Source organism: Leptosomus discolor, chromosome 1, assembly GCF_034619465.1.
Source record: "Leptosomus discolor isolate bLepDis1 chromosome 1, bLepDis1.hap2, whole genome shotgun sequence".
Classification (NCBI taxonomy): Eukaryota; Metazoa; Chordata; class Aves; order Leptosomiformes; family Leptosomidae; genus Leptosomus; species Leptosomus discolor.
This window is the reverse complement of record NC_141391.1, coordinates 64,653,908-64,677,257: the sequence shown is the minus strand read 5'-3', so window position 1 is coordinate 64,677,257 and position 23,350 is coordinate 64,653,908. Positions and strand designations below refer to the sequence as shown.

General features: G+C 39.5%; 1 protein-coding gene across 1 annotated transcript; it reads right to left on the bottom strand.

The window, feature by feature from the left end:
• Positions 1–10,328: 10,328 nt before the first annotated feature.
• TNFSF13B (TNF superfamily member 13b) lies at positions 10,329–21,716 on the bottom strand. Its single transcript, XM_009956058.2, has 6 exons — positions 21,390–21,716; positions 21,201–21,306; positions 12,835–12,891; positions 12,417–12,529; positions 12,170–12,320; positions 10,329–10,456 (listed from the first exon to the last, which is right to left on the bottom strand). Exons 1-6 carry the CDS (start codon positions 21,714–21,716, stop codon positions 10,344–10,346), a joined length of 867 nt encoding a protein of 288 aa, XP_009954360.1. The 3' UTR covers positions 10,329–10,343.
• Positions 21,717–23,350: the final 1,634 nt, after the last annotated feature.

Sequence of the window (23,350 nt, the reverse complement as noted above, 5' to 3'; positions counted from 1 at the left end):
CCTTTATGGAGAGAACTAATGAATATATGTAAGCAATCACCATCTCTAAAGAAGCAGACATTTGAGGAAACTAAAATAACACATCAGCTTTAGAAGCTGTGAATTTGAGAGTAGTATTGAAGGGGTGGGATTTGCATTGTTCCAGTTTTACCAGAAAAGAGGTTTGCAGCTAATATGAAATGTGCATTAGAAACAAATGAAAATGTGAGAATAGCTACAGGAACACAAGTAATGCCTTTAAAAAGGTAAGATACTTATGGCAAAACAAGTACTGATTTTTCTTCTCAGCACTACGCTGTTAAATCAAGGTCAGGAAAATGGATTTATTGAAAACATCTCAAAGCATTGGCTTCTAAATGACAGAAACAATACTATTCTTTCCATCCTAGTTTTTCAATCTGGTTAACAAGCAAAACAAAACAAAGCATTCAGCTGCTCAGAGTTTGCAGAAGGATGCAATCATGCTAGGAATGTATAGATGAATAAATGTATAAATCAGAACTTCTCATCCCAGGGGGAGATGACTGTCAAATATATAAATTGAGAATGTGTAGACTCGGTATGCAAACAGAGGGAAATGAGAGTTAATACTAAGGTGGGCCTGATCCATACTAGAATAGTGACCAAAATTCTTGAAAGGTTAAAACCCACAGTTTTTCTGACATTAGGCCTCGGATGGAAGACCCAGTTCTATGCTGTTCAAGCTGACTAGTTTTTTCCAAGCTTTGTATGTCAACTGTGCTCACTTTCAAACTCTTTCTCTCAACTGAATATTGCATGTTGAGAAATAAACCAGAAATGTTTCTCTTTCCTTAGACAAAACAAAGGAAGTTCAAGGAAGCAGTTTTGTTAGGTTGGTTTGTTTGTTTGTTTTGTTTTTTCTCAAAAGCAAATGCAATATGTAAGAGACAGCTTTGGCTCACTTAATTCACAGGCATAAAAGACTACTTCACTGGCACCGGTGCTTCAGAAGCTTTTTCTTTCTTTCCTTTTTCTTAGAGAAAAAGGAAACAATTGGGTTAGAAACAATTCTTAACAGGACAATTGATATATTCCAATTCAATGTATTCCACTTCCACTCAGAATTTCTTTGCTTACTTTGCTTACTCAGTTTATTAGCAAATATTGCCCAATAAACCTCTTCTGAAGTAGTCTTACGTAATGAGGGAAAAAGAAATCACTTTTAAATATTTGACTTAATGCCAAGTTACAATGCCGTAAAGACTATCCTCTTTCACTTGCAGGGTCAGAAGTGATACACTCACTTTAAGGGGGAGAGGATTTTTACTACCAGCTTGTTCCGTGCCGAGATGGAGAGGCACCAGACCTGCTGTTTGGTGTATGCGCTGCTGCCCTCCGGCGGGGAAAGAGAGGCTGTACCATCAGGCTGTATAAGGCTCCAGCTCCCTAAAAATGGTGATGATAATGATTGTGGGAGGTTGTTCACCAAAAATTAACGAGGGAGGCAATCCAAATTAGCTACTTTTCTACTTTAAAAAATCTTGGTTGTTCTAGCTTTTTTTTTTTTTTTTTTTTATGTTCTGAGTATAGTGATGAATGTGAGAGAGAACAAGGCCAAAGAAAGCTGGGAAAAGGGATTCTGGATAGAGCAAGTAAAGAAAGAAATGAAATAAGTGATGGAAAAAGCAGCAGGCTCTGTGCTTCTCTTGTTTCTGCTGCTCGCTGCTTCTGCTGATGGTGGAAGATATGTCTCTGACAGGCTAAGAGGTAGGAAAGTGTACCATCATCATTTTACAGGTGAAGAATGCTGGACTCAACCTCATTTCTCATCAGGCTGCTCAGCTTGTTTGCATCAGCCCTGACTCACACTTCCAGTACGGCATCTCAATAGAGCATCATCAGTATTCTTCTACAGTATCATTCAGTACTGGGACTGGTAATTTTGGCTGGTAATTGTAACTGATAATTGAAGAGACATAAGTATGACCCATCATGAACTTTCTCTCAAAAAAATTACCATTTGTGATGCCAGACTAGCACAGGACTGAAAGGATGCATGGAGCAACTAAGACAGCAGGGGAGGACAGGCAGCAGCAGCAGCAGGGCAGTCTTCTTGCCGTTGCCCTGGCTTTACATCTGCTCCCACACAGCTACCTCTCACCTACCTCTCCTGCCTGCCACAGCATCAGATGCGCTGCTTCACCTCAACCACTCACTTAGCTCTTACTGTCCCCTTCCTGGGGTGGGAGGAGGTGGAAAATCTCCTCCTTGAGGAAAAAAAAAAAAATCAATAAAGTGATTATTGTGAAACAGAGTTGTTCAGCTTTTTGGATCTCTCATCCTTGTGACCTTCTCATTCAGAGGACAAACTAAACTAGGTAAGAAACCCTGAGCCAGCAGTCTGCCACCAGACACAGCTTGTCTGCTGCAAACTTTCCCCCTACTCTTCCTGCTTTAAAAGTGCTAGGTTTGCTCTCCAGTGGTCTCAGGAACTGTGAAGTGGTTCCTTTCTAGTTCCCTTAACAGGGAGGCAAACACTGTCTAAGCACAGGTAGAAATGTCACCACCCCTTCCACAGCTACGCGCAGCAGTTTCTGTGAGGTTTGTGGGCAGTGGAACTTCTTTTTAGCGCAGGTTATAGGAGCAGGGCCCTGGAGGTCCTGTCTCCAACCCCCACCAAATCTTCCAATGCAAAGTTAAATGCTCACAGTGAAGTTGGGCCAAAATTGTCTTAGTAACCTCAGTTCTACTTCCTTGCACCTGCAACAGAAGTTACTTTGTATAACCTCACATTGCCCTTCCTATTAAGATCCCTGTCACACTGAGTGCACGCAATGTCCAGCAACCAAAGCAATGTTTTAAGAACTTTTTCTCCTGCTTTTTCCAAAGCATAGCTCTTGGCTGACTTCACACTCCTAACTAAATTTGTCTCCAGATCAGAATTTATTTCCCTCAGGGCTTTTCTGGAATACTTGTTGCTGTAGGTTTTCTAAGCAGAATTATACAGCCCTCCATATATTCAAAGCACAGCTCCTGCGAATTTCAGTTTCAGCTGTGAGTTTCAACACTTCTGCAAAGGAGACCACAAGGACATCAGTCAGTCAGCCGGAAAATGAGGAACGTTCAATCAGAGACCACTTGTGAAAAATCTGGTTTGAGGAACTCTGCGGTAAAGACTAGGGCAGCTTGGAAATTTTCAGATAAAATAGAGCTTCACCAAAAATGCCAGTTTGTGGAGCCCAGCATGTTCATTTTAAAATATTTCAGACTGAGGGAACTGTTACCAAATCGAAAGTGATGTCTGGAGGGAACTCAGCTTAGACTTCCGAAAGGGCTGTTGGGTATTAAGCCAGGGAAACTGAAAGTGGCAGTCTCCAGATACAAAGGAGCTTGTCAAGACTCTTCCCTAGGCCAAGAAGATCTGGAAGGCAAGTGCCCTGAGCTCAGGCTGGCAGGGGAACTCACCTGCATGTTGAGATACAGGATTTCCTGCAGCCTTAACATTCATCAGGATTAGAGATAGGATCTGAAGCACTTAAGTTTGCCAAAATAGTTTTGCAAGACATGGTTTTAACTCAAAATTGAAGCAACTCCAGATTTAAAGAAAGAAAAAAACCCCCAAAATCTGTGGAAAGTAAACATGGCTTTTCAGCCGGCTCTCACAGACAGAAAGAGAATACAATTCCGATTTAAATAGGACATCATAATTTCTCTTCTTGCATGTTCTGCCTCATTTACTGCTTCCTTCCAATATTTCTGAAGATAAGTCTGGTCCCCAGCTTAAAGCCCTTTCTATCAATATTTTATTTTCCACAGGATGAAGTGTCTCCTACCCATCGACTGAAGGGGGGGGGGGGGGGGGGGGGGCCGGGGCACAGAAGCAAAAAGCCAAAGGAAACTTGCAAGTGAGTAAATGAAGATTATTACTTATCCACATGGTTTGATTCAATTTACACTCTTGAGTTTCAGGTCATGCAGTACCTGATGACTGCTAGCAGCTTGCTGTGCTTAACTGGAACCTGCCCTGTGCATTTCATAAATGTTTGCTGATACTGTTGAAGCACACACTGAGGAACCCAGGTTTCATTTGCACTCAGGAAATGAACACTCTTCCTTCCCCAGCAGGACACTTTCTGACATGTCCCCACCAGGCTCTACCCTCCACATATCCTGGTTTCTTACTGTAGAATTAGCCAGGGGAAAGGGATCATCTGGAGGTTCTGTACTCCAGCCTGCTCAAAGCAGGCTCAACACTGAATTCAGACCACGTTGCTCAGGGCTTTATCCATTAAGGTGCTGGAAATCCGCAGGAACAGATTTTTCACAGCCCCTCTGGGCAACCTGCTTTAGTGGTTGACCGTCCCCATGGTGTGACTCTTCACTTAATTCCTGCTCAGATTTTGGCTAACACACAGTTCATGCTAAGGCCTGACGTATGTTGCGATCAACCCCTTTAGGTCAAAGCAAAGGCAACCTGTAAGCAGGACACAGGGGGCAGAAAGGGCCATTATGCAGCCATTATCACCTGCGGCTTGCTGTCTCCTGCAGCCATCTTCCTTGCATGTTGCTTGTCTGGCAGTTTCTTCACAGTCTGCTAACCGCAAGGAAATGGTGTAGACCAAACTTCCAAGCTGGAATGTATAAATATGTCAGCCTACCCAAAAAGTTTTTGAAGTGGATCCAACAGCAGCTGCACTACTGAGGCTTTTATGTTTCCCAGTGTGATACAGGGGATGCCCCCACTGTGGCGAAGGAGGAGGGATGAGCACTCTCCCCATCGGCCAGGTAACTGTTTTGCTCATAGGTGCAGGAGTTATGAGTTGCGAATTAGGAATTAGAGAGAGCTTGTGAGTTAGAAACCTCATGACTTAAGTGATGAATTAGTGAATTCATGTTAGACTACTCTGTAGAAAGGGGATTGAACCTTGTTTGTCATGTTTATTTTCTCTCCTAATGAGCTCATAAAGTGAAGTTCCGTTTACAGAATACATTGACCTGTACATTTGAGATACCCAAATAGACCATGACACCATGGCAATAATTTTTTTCCTTATGTCTCATACATACCTCCCCGTTCGATTTGTGCCCATTGTCTCTTCTCACACCACCATGGACCTCTTAAAGGGTATGATTCTGTTTTCTTGACAACCTCCTAACTGGTATTGGAAGGCTGCTCTTAGGACCCCCCGAGCCTCTTCGCCAGGCTGGACAAACCCTTTTCCCTCAGCCCCTCCTCATAGGGCAGGCGTGTGCTCCACCTCGATCGCCCCCTTGCATTATAAATGGACTCACTCAAGTTTCTCACTATCCTTCCTGTGTTTGTGATGTCGTGTGTCCAAACCTGGATGCAGTATACCAAACACACTCTGAAACATGCCAAGAAAAGGGGAATACCCCCTTCACTTAATCTACTGGTGACACTCCTGTTAATACAATCAGTATATGCTGTTAGCTTTCATCTCTGACATGGCTCCCTGCAGACTTGTGTTTAGCTTGCTTTCCCCCAGGAACCCTTGGTCCTTTTTCACAAAGCTGCTGTCTTTGCCTAACCTCACTTAGTTCCCAGGCTTTTCACATCCAGTCCATTTCATGCCCTTGCATTTCTTCCCACCTCACAAGCAAACAAATCCTAGTAAGGGTGTCTCCAATTTCTGCAGTCCAGCTCCAAATCCCGTTTGTTTCCCCCAACACCCCTAAGCTTTATGTAACCTGTGAACTCCATGAGATCCTTTCTACATCCAATATTTAGCTTCCCTCTTCCCTGTGTTTGCATTAACTTCCTTCTCACTACTGCTTGGACTGACTTTGAAAAACAACCTTAGACCTTACTGATGGTGGTAATCCATGGACTCAACCAAGAGACAGCACTGCTGGGAACATTGTCCTCTCCCTTTTGAAAGTTCCATAGAGCTACAATATACTTAACATGAGAAAGCATAAAGTAGTCTTCAAAAGCATACACCTTGTCAAAGTATGAATGCACCAGAAAGACAGGAAGAAAGAAAGAAAACCCTGATTAAAACAAAGCAAAACCCACATTACATGTTTCTTCTTTCAAAGCACAGTGTCTCTCGATCTTTCCAAAGAAAAAGTAGCCACATCATCAAAATAAAATCCAAACAATGCATTTTCCCTACCCTCATCTTTACGAGAGTAGAACTTTGGGGGCTGAAGTTATTCAAGACAATTCAACCTAAGACATAAACCAGAGATACAGGAAATCTCAACTCCAGTGGTATAAACTTGCCAAAACTGTGGGACAACTGAAATTAAGGTCTTACAATGGCAAATGCTGAGCAATTTGAGAAACAGAGGCAGGAGAGCCATGTAATGTTGGTAGAGTGTGTGACTGCACATTATATACCAGACATTTTTTTTTTTAAGATACAAATCATATGTTGCAAAGCAGCTGTATATCTGCCAACTGCACATTATTGAAAAGGAAAGACTGATACAAGCTCACACTTTCTGTAAAAGTGTATTGGAAAGAAAATGTTCAAGTCCCTTATGTTTACCATGATGCTGCTGATCACCACATGAAAAAGAACCAGTGTTCGCAGTTTGTTGCATTCGCAGAAACCTGTCTTAAGTGTTAGATGTCCTTGATAAGAACGTAAATATGGTATGAAACAACTAGACATTACTTGTTACCTATCACACTTATTTAAATAACATCTATCAAATGCAGAAAGTTTCAGTAACTCCTACTAACTGAAGCATAAGCATGATTGTGGTCTGGATGCACTTTGCTACCTCATGTATAACCAGTTTGTTAGCAGGACCATCAGGAATGAGGTATTCTCCTTTTCTTCCTGCTTTGGTCAGAAAATGTTCATCTGTTAAAGCTCAACTCTGTGCAGAAGCACATTCATTTTGAGAAGACAAGTTTTCTCACAAAGGCAGCAGAAAACTAATCTAACAAAAAAATTGCCAGCTTTGTCAGTAGAAATACCTGAATAGTCTGTCGACTTGCACTCTCTGCACACATGTGGGAGTTCTCATGGCTCCCGTTTTTTGTGCAGAAACTTGGGGTTCAGTTTCATCCTACTAAAGGAAGGGAACAATTTTGAAAGCTTTTCCCTTAGCAAAGTTTTCCTCCAAGCCACACCATACCTCAAACCCTTTCCAAAGCTCTGCACTGTCCACATTCGCCAGCAGCAGAAGGAAGAAATTTGGCAAGGAAAAGGGGCAGTGACGACAACTGATTTAGCTTCACAGAATTTTTGCTGTGTGCTGATTGCTTAAAATATTACACTGTGTCTGTTTGTACCAAAGCTACACCTTCTAAGGTGCCAAGCACCTTCAGAACTGGCTTAAGCTAAGCACACACAAGCCCACACAAACCACTGGGCAAACATACATACCAAAAGTTAAATTTGCAGGTTAGCCATCAAGTCTAACAGAAGCAACAGTAACATTTTTTTTCTGTAATCAGGCAATGCTAAAATCAATGAGCTTCTGATTAGAGATTCTGGGCACCTCTTTGATGTCAGTCAGTAAGAACAGACAACTCATTGCATGTTAATAATTGTTTTGCCTACATGCAGCTTCACACAACCTTTGGCTAAACTGAGGCTTCTTGTAGAGGATATAAACTGCCTTTATGGCAAACTTAGAACATCAAAGTTAAATAATTAGTAATAATAATAATAAGCAGCAGCAGCAGCTTTGGCTCCAGGAGATATAAATAAATAAATTTGTATAAGCAGGACTTCCAGACATTTTGAAACTGTACTTAAGCCTCAAAAAATCCCAGTGTGGTTATCCAATACACATATGCTTATTGCTGAAATGTATTCTTGAAGCCAAGACAAGTTGAATTAGTTGTTTCATTAGTTTACCAGAGTCTGTAATTCCTAGTTTCAAATATCTTTTATTTATTGCCTATCACGATAAGAACTCAAATCAGAATGATTTATAAAAACAGACGAGAAGACTGCAATATGCAAAGCATCTTCTCTTTGCTAAATGAGCTTATATGACACAATTTTTAACCCCTAAAAAATATTTTCAGATGAAGTACAGTTCATTACTCTGGGTTTTATTACGTTATCTATTCCAGTAGCACTTCAATACTTCTTTGAAGATCAGTAGAATAAGTATTTCAATAGCTCCTACAAGTCTTGACTACACTATCACCTTGGCCATGCAATGCACATGGACTCTTGGGGTAAAGAAGACATAAATCTTCTCTACTGAACAAAGCAGACAGACAAAAGAAAAGAAAAAAAGACATCTGTTTAGTCTTTCTACAGGTCTGATATTTTTTGTAAAACAGAATAGAGCAGTATATTCAAAACCGCAGGAAAAGCCTATAGTTAACCAAGGGATTGAGCCCAGGCTTCTGGGAAACAAGTATATTTTCTTAGCTGTGTGGCTGGTTCCAGGTTTATTGGATTTTTCTTTTTACTATATTGCATAGAATGGATCATAGCAAAAAGTAAGAGAAATAAAAAAAAATGTATGCAGTAATATTTCCATTTGATAAAATATTCAAAAGAAGATAAAATTCTATGCCCAAATGTCAAAGGCTTATATATGTGTGTGTACATACTTTCATATATATACTGTATATATATATACACAACACCTATATATGACTGCAGAAATTATGAAGCCAGAAATCCAATTCCACCTACTGTATTGTGTCTAATCTCACCATGTTTCTTTCTATCCCTGCCACAGAAGTATACACATATTCCTTGATGAGTAGCACTGCTTTGAAGATTGAGCTTTTGAAGCTTTTTCCAATAAAATTAATTCTAACTAGTAAATACTAATAGATTTTAGTAATTTATACACCTTTTGTTCACAGGGAAGAAGCAAGTCAGCGGCTACTAATCTGTATATTTCTAAGGAGTTTGTTTTCATTATCCCACACATTTAGACTTTTCATTTTGACTTGATGATCTCAGAGGTCTATTTCAACCTTATGATTCTATGATTTCATGTTAAGAGTATGGATTTAGCATTTGCCTGTAGGAGTCTTCTCAAGGACTTTCACTGAGGCAGTTTCGCAAGCCACGTGTTAGAGTCAACGTTTGCCTTTCAGAGCCTTCTCAGGGACTTTCACTGAAACAGTTTCGCAAAGTTGCAAATGTAGGCAATTTATTAAGGTGACAGATATAACAGGTATGGAATTGCCATTGATAAATACACTTACTGCAATAGCGCTAATATAGTATAATAATGCTGGCTGGGTATTCTTCTCCAGGGGCGAAGGCGGAATTCTTACCAAGAAGACTTCCCTATCTTGGGTAGAGGAAGAGGAGCACAGCCCGTCGACTGTCTCTTCTAGGTCTTCAGTCCCTTTCTTCCAATTTTTACACCATGTTCTCTTTTTAGTCTCTAATTCTTTGTTTCCCCTCCGTCAGGTTGCGTATGACATGATTTAGGCGGAGAGTTGAGTAACATAGTCATATATGTTTAGCATGATCTTTGTAATTGTCATTAACAGATGCAGCAGTGTTAACTGTAATATTAATTCTCTAGATAATTAAGCAAAGATTTCATTCCAGGCATCGTAGCCTTCAAAGTTTTGTGCTGAAACTGTATTTCTGCTTGGTTCCTCACTCTTTAGCCAAACAGAGCTGTCTTGCCGCTGTAAGACTCCTTCTTTCAGCTGTTATCTCCCCTCTCAAGGTTTGTAGAAGGGAGAAGCAGATAGTACCAGCATTCCTAACCTTTTGCTGTTTTTTACCAGATTGTTGCTCAGCTCTCATCCTTGCTTTATCCAGGGCATGATAAACATGTTGCTTCATTTTGCTTAAGTTGAGCCTTACAAGCCTAGCATTTCTCTGCACACATATGTTTAGACTTTTTCCTTCCCCAAAATCTTGATGTCAAAGAAAAAACCAAAAAAACCCACCCCGAATCCACCTGACACTTCTACTTTGTGATGAGGAATCTACTGTTTGGTATTTCTTACCCATATTTTAGTCTTCAAATATGTTATTGATGAAACAAAGCAAATCTAATATGAGAGGTACTTGTGTTTTAGTTTTTCTTTCCAATTATGAATAATAATTCGATAGTCAATAGTCCTGTTTATGCTATATTTTATGGTCAGCTTCTTTGATTTGCCTTATGGACAAGAAATTATTTCAAAGCTGAAAAAACATTGCTTTACAGCTCTTATTTAGAGTCACCCATTGTCTACAATATATTTGCTTTCCCAGTCACATAATGGTTACATCTCACAAGTACGTCTGGTGTGTTTCCTGTTTTGGGTTCACTTATTAAAGCGAAGAAAAGTTCTCAGAAGCTGGTGGCAGATGGGGAGAGACTGAATTGGCAGCTTTATTACAATTCAGTATTTTTTCTGACAAAGGCATAGGAAAAGAAGAAAACTGCATTAAGCATAATAACAGAAATGAAGAGCCTCAGAGGAGCCTAACTGCACCAAAAAAAGTACCATCTCCATCCAAGGATATTTTGGCACTTCTCCGTGGTATTGTAAGTTGAAGTTCATCCCCTTCTTCTAATTTTGCAATGCCTGGCAAAAGATTTGGAATATTTTTAAGTTAATACTTAAAATACAGTATTTTCATAAACGGTATTCAAAAAGTCATCACACATCATCTTACAAATATAAGCATGGCTTGTTAGTTGTGATGAGTGCTTTTTTATCTTTAGGCACAGTCTTACAAATTGCAGCCTACCCAAAGCTGACACTTAACATCCTCTGTGGAGCTAGACCTACTTTCCACTCTGCACTCAGCATATCACAGTTCACTTCAGCAAACGTTGCAAAAATTCGTAACGGTGGTGTACCCAGATTCCTCGTGTTATGTTGATGTGACAGTCAAGGTCAGCATTGGGTATTGCTGGTCCTAGACCACTCGGTTCCCACACTTTTGGGGAAGGTCTCATGAGCTTTACCAGCCAAATGAAGTTACCAGACATCAGCTGATCCACTGGAACTGCAGAGCACAAAAGGCTGCTTCCTGCCAGCGCGCATCAGCTGACATGATAACCGAAAGCACCTTGCCTTCAAGTTGCAGTCACTGAGCTGAGAGCACATCTAACATCTGCTGCGACACATGCTCAACAGCATGAGATATTGCAGTGAGATTTGGTTTTCCATGTGAAAGCAGAAAGGTGGGAATTTGGGAAGCAGGAACCGTGAAGCGTCAGAACGGAGCAGAGATCCTAGTTAAGAAAGGGGGAGAGGGGTGTAATACAAGGGTGAAATAAGAGGATAGATGAAATTGAAGGTGGTTATGATGCCAAAATGTGTGAGTGGAGGGGCAGAAAGTTAAAGAAAGTTTTTGGACAGCCTCAATTGCCAAAATTTTTCCCAAATAAAAATAAATCAGCTTCCTTCCCCATCCCTTTTGTTTACTGCCATTACTTGCCTATAGTCAACTCCATCACTCAATGTCACCCACTTTTTTATAAGGCATTGAAAAAAAGGCTTTTATTCACACAGACCTTGCTGGAAAATAAAAAAAGAGAAACCCCTCAAATCCACCATGAAGGGGGAAAGACAGACAGATAAGAGCTACCGAACGAGGTTTAATAGGCCTTGACAATAACTCCTTAAATGCTACTGCAGGAATATACATACATTGAGCATTGAGCCTGCTGGACTTGCATTAAATATTTTTTTTTAATTATTTTTAATTGGTCTTTCTTGTAGTGTTTCTAATTTGTGCAGTCAAAAAGAGCTCCTTATAAGAATTAACTATTTTTCATCTAACCAGAGAGTAAAACTGCAGCAGCCATTATAAAAAGTAGAGAATCAAGCCGATACAAAATACCTTTGGAAATCCCACAGTAAGGTATGCAAAAGTTGGGTGGTTAGAATTCATATATGACATTTTAAAGCAGAACATAGCTCCTAAATATTCTATTGGGGTAACTAAATATGGAATTCAACCCCTAAGTTATACATAAGGAGAGTATGTTCCCCTTTTGTCTGCTTCAGGCATCTTACTGAAAGCACCAAAGTATCTAACCACATTATATAGTCCATGGAGAGAGGGGAATTGTTCAGATCACCTAAGTTAGATGCATGCCTTCCAACTGATGATACTTTATACAAAACCGTATTTTTTGAAAGTGTTCTGTAATTTTGCAACTAACCAGATCCATGAATGCAGTCCATTTTCTTTACAACTTCCACAATACTTAATCACCCAACACTACAGATTCTATTTGATACAGTTTATTTGCAAACAAAGAAAAGGAAAACTTAAATGTTTACCAGCAGTATAGCAAGAATTATTCGGATAAGACTGTGGCATATTTTGGATGCAACGAAACAATGTCACCAAGCTGAGATCATCACCGAACACGTGGGCCTTCTTCCTCTGTATTAGGTGTCCCATAGCAAATGTCGTATCGGTATATAAAACCTACAGAATTAAGAGGTGCAGACTTCAAACATACTGTATGAAGACATAAAAAAATTCTTTAAAAGTAAGAAGCTGAAGCTAATTGAGCTTTCTCACCTGGCCATATATGAAAAAATATCCTGTTTCTTTGATCACTATTTTATTTCCTTGTTCTTCCAGAGCTGTTCCACGTTTAAAGCTCAGAAGCCAAGGGACAATGCTTGAATCATCTAAAAGAAACAATAATTTTTGAGTAATCAGAAAGAAAATTTACTTTCTTCATTTTCATCTGCCAATAATTAACAAAGCTGACTTCTGGTCAAGACTTCCAGTCTCACTAGCTGGATTTCCCCACTGAAAAGAGGATATTTGCAAGAGATGTCCAGATGCAGGGACCTTTTTTTTTTTTTTTTTTCATTATTTTTTCCTTTTAATTTGGTGACATAACTCAATTACTGCTTTGAAGCTAGATAAAATTGGATGGAAGAGTTAATGCATGGAATAGTTAGCTATAAATCACGGAACATATTCTTACCTTTCTGTTGGATATCACTTTTGCTGTCAGCGATAAGTTGCAAGCAGGCCTGCAGCACTGCAAAGTGAAAGCATTTTCAAATTAAAGAAATATCAATCAGTAGTAGAATAGAGTAAGCTTTTGAAACTGCTTTAAAAAAAATAAAGAAGGACGTGAAAAAAAAAAAACAACCCTTCTCTCGGTCTCACCACGTATTTGAAAACATAATCTATTGATTTTAACACAGATCTTACTCTAACATGCCAAAACAACATTCATACCACAACACATACTCAATAAATTTCAGAGATCATGCACCTAAGCAGGAGGCCTCAGATAGTAGCACCAATAATACTTCCTTGTTTTAATCTCTGGTTCTAATATAATTGAAAACTGTAGCAGTAAGTCAAAAGAGCTAGGAATCATCAGATCAATTAGCCTTGTTAATTTTCTAAGCAAAAGCTCAAAAAAACCCCACCCTGCCAGCTACGACAGATATCAGATTTTCTAATGATGTTTACTATATTATTTAAAGAAGTTAGTTTCCAGTCATAGTTGCTATAAAATATTAGTCATATATACTGGTTACATGGTACTTTCAAAATAAATTCTCAAAATCCACATATATATACACTTTCAATATGTTTTCAGATACGCACACTTAATCAACTTATGCTGAGACTAAGAAGGAAAATACAGAGATGACTGTTAGCAAATTAATGTACACATAACAAACAGCCTCGTATCTGCCAAAACTCATGCGTTACTCAAAACCATAGAGACTGGCAACACTAATGAGAAACTAGGAGTTTAATCAGAGAAAAATATTGCGGTATGTTAAAACATAGGCTTGCAAGTGAAACAAAGATCTTTCAAAAAAAATCTGCTAAGCGTAAATGTCAGGGAACAGGATAAAAGAAAGGGTAATTGCATTTGCTTGGAGCAGATTTTACTGAAAACATCTGGTTCTAGTGCTACTTTGAAAGCTGGAAAAGAGAGTAGTAACATTTACTGCACCTGACAGCAACCCAAAGAATTTAGAAAGAGTCAAGAGAAGAAAGTTGTGCCGTGGATTGCTGAATCTCCATTTTTGTTTACCCCTTTTCAGGTAACAAGGCTGTGGGTGAGATTTGGCCACTATTGCTATAATGGGCAGTGCCCTACCCATGGGATCTTGTTTCTACATTTGCCAGTGGTACCCACGTGTGCAACCAAGTGCCCAGCAGCACAAACCTCTTGCTGCACAGTAGTTAGTGAGAGGGTTTGAGTAGAAAGCAGCCTCTCTCTGTATCTAAGTCTCCTTCCCAAGGGGCCCTGCCTGAAAATACCAGAAGACGGCTGGATGCTCACCAGCACTCTGCAGTGCCAACTGGCAGCAGACAAAGATTCAAGTGCACATCTGGGAACACTGCAATGTCACAGTGACCACACAACTTGTGAGCCCTACTTATGTTAACAGGAACGCTGTCCTGCAAGATCCCGTTTCCTACACTGGAACTTGTCCCTGTGTTCTATCAATACTCATCAATAACGTGCCAAAATCTATAGATTTTCAAACCAAGAATTTAAAGACATTTGAATTCCCTGAATTACTCCCTATTAAGTAATTCATTGAAACAAATACAGAGTAGACAACAGTGCTATTAAGGAGAACATACGGATATACCGAGTGTATCTTCTGCGTAAATTAACAGGGATTTTCAGTGAAAAGTTAACATTGTGAAGAAATGTTAGCAATTCTCTTCCAAGAAGGACTCAAATCTTACCTGATGTACAATTTCAAGAATATATGCATTACAAAATATGGGTTGAATAGTTACTATCAGAAAAGCATCTGAACAGAACAAAAAGCTCCACCGGAATGCCTTTCAGCCTAGTGTAAATAGAACCTGAGCATCAGCTCTGTAGTCTAAAGGATTTTTGAATAATTAACGATGTGCGCAGAATACAGGATTCATAAAATACATCTTTAAAGTGTGTGACAATATCTAGACTGAGTGTCACCGTGAGGTCTTGCTGTGTAAAACAGAGTGTATCTAGAACAATAGTGTGCCCCATCCTCTTGTGACTTCATATAATAGCTTTGCTTTGATGAGAATTTTTTTTTCCTGATTTTAACCACCCTGTGGGGTGTGGGTGGGCAGAACATTTGAGAGCCTGTTTTCTTCTATGAACTGAACAGCCAATTCTGAAGAAGTTAGTGACTCCAGATGCCTTTAAAAACCACAGCCAGCACATGAAGGATGTGTTCTCCACCAGTTGAGCAATGTAACCACAATTTTTTTAAAAAAAGCTAGCTTTTGCAGCAGGATAAGAATACAGCCTTCTGCATATCTGCATGATTTAAGATCAGATATCGATAAAATCAAATTTGCCCTCCCATGTAAGTTTTTGTATTATTTAACTTACATAATAATTTTAATATTTTTCAAGCTAACCTCATAATCCATCCAAACAAAATGTCAAGTTTATTATCTGTGAGCTCATACATAAATTTTAAAGTTTCAGTATCTGAGGCCTGAGACGTCTATGTCTATTTTTGTTGAAATAAAAAGAAGCAAAAACTCTGAACTTTAAAAAACAGACCTGCTTGTTTAGGTTCCGTCTTTGGTCTAGACCTGTTCTCTGTAGACTTCCTGACACATACTTAAACACTAAATTCAGTTTACAAATGATATGCATGTTCTTGAACAATTTGCAATTCTTCTTCCCTTAACTTCTTCATTTCTCATCACAAGAGATCTTCTTTTACTTTTTACTTGTGCATTTTTATAGACTGGTTAGTTGGGTGCTTTTTAATTAAGAAGTCCTTATATGACATTATTCATGGACTATATCAGTCCCTGCATTAAAATGGATTGGTCATAGTTACAGATATGACTCAGATCTAACAAGTATCTTCAAAGTATTGGTAGTGTTATTTTGACTTTAAAAGAATTACCAGTAACAAGCTACAATCAGAATAACAAGGAAAATCAGCATCACCTCTGTGGCTGGGAAGATCATGGAACAGATCCTCCTAGAATATATGCTAAGGCACATGGAGGACAGGGAGGTGATTCAAGACAGTCAACACGGCTTTACTAGGGGCAAGTCCTGCCTGATCACCTAGAGGCTTTCTACAATGGACTGCAACAGTGGACAAGGGAAGAGATACAGACGTCATCTATCTGGACTTCTGCAAGGTCTTTGACACAGTCCCCAACAACATCCTTCTCTCTAAGTTGGAGAAATACAGGTTTGATCGGTGGACTGTTCAGTGGATAAGGAATTGGCTGGATGGTCACATCCAGAGAGTAGTGGTCAATGGCTCGATGTCCAGATGGAAAATGGTGACAAGTGGTGTCCCTCAGGGGTGCGTACTGGGACTAGTGTTGTTTAATATCTTCGTTAATGATATAGACAGTGGCATTGAGTGCACCCTCAGCAAGTTTGCTGATGACACCAAGCTGGGTGGTGCAGTCGATATGCCAGAGGGATGGGATGTCATCCAGAGGGACTTCGACAAGCTGGAGAGGTGGGCCCAGGTGAACATCATGAGGTTCAACAAGGCCAAGTGCAGGGTCCTGCACCTGGGCCAGAGCAACTGCTGATATCCATACAGGCTGGGAGAAGACATGCTAGAGAGCAGCCCGGTGGAAAAAGACTTGGAGGTACTCGTGGATGAAAAGCTGGACATGAGCCACCAATGTGCAATTGCAGCCCAGAAGGCCACTCACCTTCTGGGCTGCATCAAAAGAAGTGTGGCCAGCAGGTCAAGAGAGGTGATTCTGCCTCTCTGCCCTCGTGAGACCTCACTTGGAGTGCTGCATCCCGCTCTGGAGCTTCCAACACAAAAAGATGTGGACCTGTTGGAGCATGTCCAGAGGAGGGCCACAAAGATGATCAGGGGGCTGGAGCACCTCTCCTATGAAGACAGACTGAAAGAGTTTGGATTGTTCAGCCTGGAGAAGAAAAGGCTCTGGGGGGACCTTATAGCGGCCTTCCAGTACCTGAAAGGGGCCTATAAGAAGACAGGGGAAGAACTGTTCACAAGGGTTTGTAGCGACTGGATGAGGGGTAATGGTTTTAAGCTAGAAAAGGGTATATTTAGGTTGCACATTAGGAAAATGTTCTTTAATCGCTGGAACAGGTTGTCCAGAGAGGTAGTAGAAGCCCCATCCCTGGAGACTTTCAAGGTCAGGCTTGATGGGTCTCTGAGAAACCTGATCTAGTTAGAGATGTCCCTACTTATTGTAAGGGGGTTGGAGTAGATGACATTTAGAGGTCCCTTCCAACCCAACACAATTTATGATTCTATGAAATTGTTTACTAAGAATTGAGATTAGTTTATGTAGGCTTCTATTATACAGTATAAAGCAGAATATTGTTTTTAAAAATTAGAGATTATTTTGTGCATTCTTGATTGCCCAGCATTTTGCATAATACACAGCACTGATTCATTCCTTCAGTAAGTGTAATTCTTCATTTAAAATTGGAGGCATTGTATCAAGTAATTTTCTGTCCTTTCACATACAAAGGTCTACTTCCTTTTCAGTTAGACTGTTGTCAGCAGAAACAAAAAAGAAAAACATATCTTTCCAAGAAGTAGGCTTTCCTTTTTTTTTTTTCATTAAGAGAACTCTTATATTTCCCCTCTTCAAACAATAAAATAAGAAGTATTTTGAATATTTGGTGAGGGAATTTTATCTGTGGCATTTGTTTAAACTAGTAACCAAAGGTTGGGTTTCTTGATTCAGAGGTCACTAAAGTCAAGTTCCACTTGTAAAAGTTCTTGCTGTTGCTCGGTCACAGAGAACTAAACCAACAATATACAGAGTCAAAACGCTTCTAACAAACAAATGTACCAATTTGCCAGTAAGGCAATTATACCAAGAACAATGGCAAAATACCCACATTATACACCATGCTTTCATGGTAAGAATTATTTCCCATGGACACAATTGATATCAGAGTAGAACCCAGGAATCGCTAGCAAAAGAAAAATTGCCAAGTCACATGCCAGGTTAGCCTGCCTCACTGCTTTGTGGAATTACTTAGAATTTCTCCTCAGTTCCATCTCACCAGTCTGACCACATGTATGGAAGGAAACCTCAATATACCAAAGTAAATGTCGTCCATGGGTGCTACAATCTGATAACAGCAGAACGTTGCTTGAATTTGAGTTTACAGAAGACCTGATGCTCATCTCCCTAGTTGGCATTACTGTGGGAATCGGAATCCCACAGTAATGATCAGAACAAGGAACAGAGAGAGTGTGTAGTTGAAACTTGACATTCGTACATCGAACTGGCTTAGGTAATGGAACCTATATCTTGTTCCCGGGCTCAAGCGCACGTACAGCTTAGAGAGAAACATGCAGGCAAGGCAACCAATAATTGTGAACAGGGTGTAAAACTCAGGAGAGGTTTTTGTTGTGTAGCGATTTTCCTCTACAGGGGAAATGTATAAAAAGAAAGACAAATAAGAAAAATTACATCTGTTCTTACATGTCCTGACATTTGCCAGAAGTGGTTAGATGATCTATCCCTGCACATTAATAATTTGTATCTTTCAAAATCGCCCATTAACTCCCACTCGTATCAAGAACTCTGGTTCTGACTGATAACTGTACAGCTTTAATTGGAACTTATGCTTGAAACCCATCTCTTCAACCTACTTGAGCTGGAAATTTTCCCGAGACACAAAATGGGTAACTACTGATGACTAATAGTTTTACGCATGAAAAGAGACAAATGCATACCCCATATAAATATGAAAGAACAATACTGTGTCAGATCCATTTTCATTTGACTGTCATTTTAATTAAAATTTAATTTGTGGCCACTTTTATGCATACAACATCAAGCAAACAGAAAAAAAAAAAATTAAAATGGAAATCCCATATGTTCAAGAAGGGCTGTGCTGGGCCTAAAAAGAATCATGGGGCATCTATTTCTGAAATTTAATAATTAAAGTTTAAAAAGAAAACAGAATTGAGCCACAAATTTATAAACAAAATTATAATTCTATATTTTACATCTGCTCTCTGATGAAGCACAAGAGAAGCAATTGTATGTCAGTGACATTTATGAGTATTCACTTTCTAAGGAATTGGTCCATGTTAAAGTGAAATTATGTGTCAACAATTAATTATGAGACCAGACTTTACTTTGAGACCTTGTTGAAGCAAGTAGAAATAGAAGAAGAACAAGGCACTCAATACTCTATTTTATCTGCCATTGTACCAGAATGAGTGCAGCACATCTGCAGGACAATTTGGTGGCTACCAAGATTCTGGTACCTAGAAATGGATGTGAGGAGATCAAAATGCAGGGCTAGTAATTCTATGTACATGACCAAGGAATAGACAGGATTCAGCACCATGAACAACACCATGTTCCCTTATTTCACTCACACTGCTAAAACAAAATTTAACACTGACCAGTAGGTTCATGGCCATCAGTGAAATCTGATCTGAGAAAATGTAGCATCTTACTGAATTCTGACAAGTTTAATTTGTTGCAATTAGAGGAGGCAGAAAGGTGACCCTGTCTGGCAGATGACGTTTTATCTAAATGCAAGATTTGTAATTTACTTTTTTTCTTTTTTGTATACAAAAATATGATGGTCGTGTTAGAAAAGAGTTTCGTAGTAGGTCAACCTATGTAGCTTTTCCCTTTTAAATGAATGTGTATATTCTGTGCTTTCTGTTATCCATCCTAAACAATTTGAAAGCCACCCATATCTTCAAAAAAATAATTTACAGAAATAAGTAGCTTAATTAGTATTTTATGTGAAGAAAGATAAATAGGTATAATCAGAGATGGCTAACTGATGAAAAGAACCTTCTGTCTGCCAAAAGCACACCTGAGGAACCCAAACCCCTCCCCATACACCGTCAAATAGCAGTAAGAATAAAGATGAAAGCTACTGTGAAGGGAACTGAATAACTTGCAGAGTACTGATGCTATACCATTCATTTAAAAAAAGACATGCCTCCTTAGTTTTGAGGATACTTGTGCTTTAGGTATAAAAGATGACTAACTTATTTGGGAGATGCCAGGGTGAGGAGAGCAGGGAAGCGCTGTGACTCCCATGATAGGAAACAGGCTACAAGAAATACAATTTAAGCAATCTTGTCCTTAGTCCTGTTTGTGAAATTGCTCTTAGCCAAAATCCTGAACCAAAGATTACTAATGAAACAGAATAAATCCCATTTAAACCTCTGGATTTTGGGTGATATCCTAGATGAATACTCTCTTTTGAGAGACTTGGAGGTAAGTACAGTGATTATACTCTAGAACTTAAATTTCATTTAGCTTGCTGATGCTTAAGTGAAATACATTTCACATTAATTAGTCATTCAAAAGCTCATTTTAAGCAAAGTTTGATTTAGTTGTTACCTACAAATTTCAATTTCATCTATGAATAATTTATGATACCAGCTTTCATCAGTTAAAACAATCTAAAAGGATACGTAAGAGGATTGAACTTATTTATCAACTCAGGAACATTTTCAGGTACTCAGTGCAATAAGATTATGTATGCAAACTGTCATAATAGAATTCTGTACTTCATCCTGTCAGACATCATTGTGTTTGGAAAGAGAAATAGAAAAAAAATGTGGGCATTTTATCCTTACAGGAAACAAACATATTCCATTAATATTCCAACATTATAATACACATCAGAGGTCTTTTATGGAGCACAGTCTTCAGTGTTCTCTGCAGCACCTTTTAAAAAGGTCATGATAGAAAAAAAATCTTACTGGATAGGCATGTCTTTATTAATTTTGCTAATTATATTAATAGGTGGTTTTAATGCAGAAATTATGCTAAACTGAATTCTTTGTAGTCTGCTTCTTTTGACAGGTACAAGCCAGCCTTTCTCTTTGAAAGCTCCTACTTCCCTAAAGTTAAGGAGCTTTCTTGTTACTTCTTTCTTTTAGGATGAGCATGCTTTCCCAGAAAAAAATGACTTTGCATTTTTAATAATAGCTTTCCCTCCCTACTGTTAATCAGAGAGAAACATGTTAGGCATTACCCTGAACTGACAATGATGGATTTAGAATTGAGCAATTTACAATCTGAAGAATTTAAAGTTGCCTTACTCAACTATACTGCACCATCGAGAAACACCTCTGTTAAAAGAAGCAGATTTGGGGTCTAATGTTCATAGTTCAACCTACAGATAGCATGAATGTCTGGCACCTTAAACAGTACAGTAACTACTAAGAGAATACGCCTACAGTTAACACCATTCATTCAGCAGTAATTGTAAAAACCCGAATGGGCTCTGGGAGCATGGATCGTCCGATAGGAGAAGATGTGAGTCAAGTACTGCTGCTTTTCTCAAGACGGTATCCATCTGTGCCACCCCAGCCCACTCCAGTGGATGCTACTTACCTGTTTCTTCTGTGTGGACAACAGACCTTCTCCCCCTGTTTCTGCTCCCATTCCAGATTTCCTTTCGGAAGCTTTCAGCTGGGCCGGGACCAGGAAGCCTGTTCTCCTAACAGGGAGAAGAGACAGTCAGTGAAATCAGCCTCACATTTGCTCATCCCCTGCACACTGAAAACCACCCCTCCAGCTTACCTGCCTGGCTCCAGCTGCAGACACTTGCAGGAAGGAAGCGACAGGGGTACCCACTTTGTTTTCATCAGGGGACACGGGTGGCCAGTCTAGCGAAGACCTTGCCTGGACCCTGTAGATCAGCTCACTGCGCAGAGCTTCTAGTTCTGTTTTCAGGGTGATAACATGGTAAAGAGACACTGCTGCAAGACAAGAGGACAGGAGCATTGCAAGCCACAGGAATGTGACAGAAAAAAGTCCCGTGGTGCCTGAAGCAGCACCAGGGGGGGCAGAGGGAGAGGAGGCGGTATCCTTCTGCTGGATGACGTGCACACAGTCCACGGATTTCATCGCTGCTCTTTCCTCACTAAAGCCAGAGGGAGAGTTCAGCTGTCCCCTTCCGAGGTGCAATCCATGTTACCAGTTGCTCTCTGAAACTAAGGGCATCCAGAATAAGTGAACAAAACGCCCAGATCATTTCCTGTCATATGAAGCCGTTGATACAACCATTAAACTTAATGTACAGAGTGAACGTCTACGATTCAGTCTCCATTTAGCTTTCTTCTTTCTGTGCTGCATTTTGGAAATGAATACTTTCTCATGAGCTGCTTGCTCAATCTACCTTCCTCCTTTCACTTTCAACTATTTATTTATGTAGCAGCTTGCTATTACCGTTTCTCATTATCTTTCAATTTAGGCACAGCTGGTACCACCGGCAATTTAGAGCCTTATCTAGAAGTGCAGAAACAATGTAAATTTTCCTGGCAGCATATCATCCAGTGCTACTTAAAAGGCATATGACAATGGGTGTGCCTCTGTGTGTGTAGGTATATAGATGTACTATGCATATACATTATATCATACATATGAATATAAATATATATTCATATCTAAAGTGCCTATATGCCTACAGAGAGAATAACCTATTCAAACAAAATTTTTTGTGATTTCCTAAACACAGTAGCAATAAATATCCCAGGTATGAGTAACAAATTACTGGTGTCTCCACTGTATGAAGTTGCAGATTCTGCAGTTCAGTTCACATACTAACTTGAAAAGGGATGACTTTTTATCGAATTTACCTAATAAATACAGTTTCCTTACAGAATTCAAAGACCTGGATTAATGCAAAAGGGGACACAGAGAAGTGGGGAGAGGAAACTTGGGGCAAGGAGCGGGGGGTGCGGTGAGGTGATTAGAAGGTGCAGGTGCTTTCCCTGATAGGAAAGGATAAGAGAGGGGATAATGGGCAGAGGGGTGTAGAACGAAAATAATATTTAGAGAATTTAAACAAACACACACACAAACAAAGCTTTAAACATGCATGCTTAAGTCTTTCAGGTGAATCTTGAGTGTCTGGCTTAAGGTCATCTTTTTCAGTCCTTTCCTCTTAAACCCCTACATTAGGAATTCCTTTCTTCTCTGCAGCAGCAAGGCTACCTAAATATCCCAAACATGTTCATATGCTTTTTGTATTGTCTTCTCACACAAAATTAAAGTTTTACTCCTTTGTTAATAGTTTCAGTGGTCTGGGACAGAAAAAAAAGAGAAAAAAAGCATCACAATTAGGGCTGAAATCAACAGGTCAACCCCCCTACTGGGATCTAAATTTTTTTACCATGTAAGTAAACTTTATCTTTGCAAGAGAGAAAACTTTTACAGGTCTGTCTGAATACTGTGTAAAGAATCCTGATGGCAACAGCCATCAGAGTAGTTTAGATCAAGTTGATTCTGTTGGGAAGAAAGAAGAAGGAGCAACGATAGACTAACAACCTCTGCAGCCTCTCCCACTTCTATTTCTTAAGACTATGAGAAACTAAAGATTATTATAAGTTTTATAATCTTCTGTTGTGATACAAGGTACTCTTTTCCTTACTTTGCCACCTCTAGCAACCACCCAATATCCTGCACAGACAAGTAATTCTTTTCCTAAATGCAGAGGAAAAAAATTATACCACATATCTTAACATGCCCCTAGAAGGCAC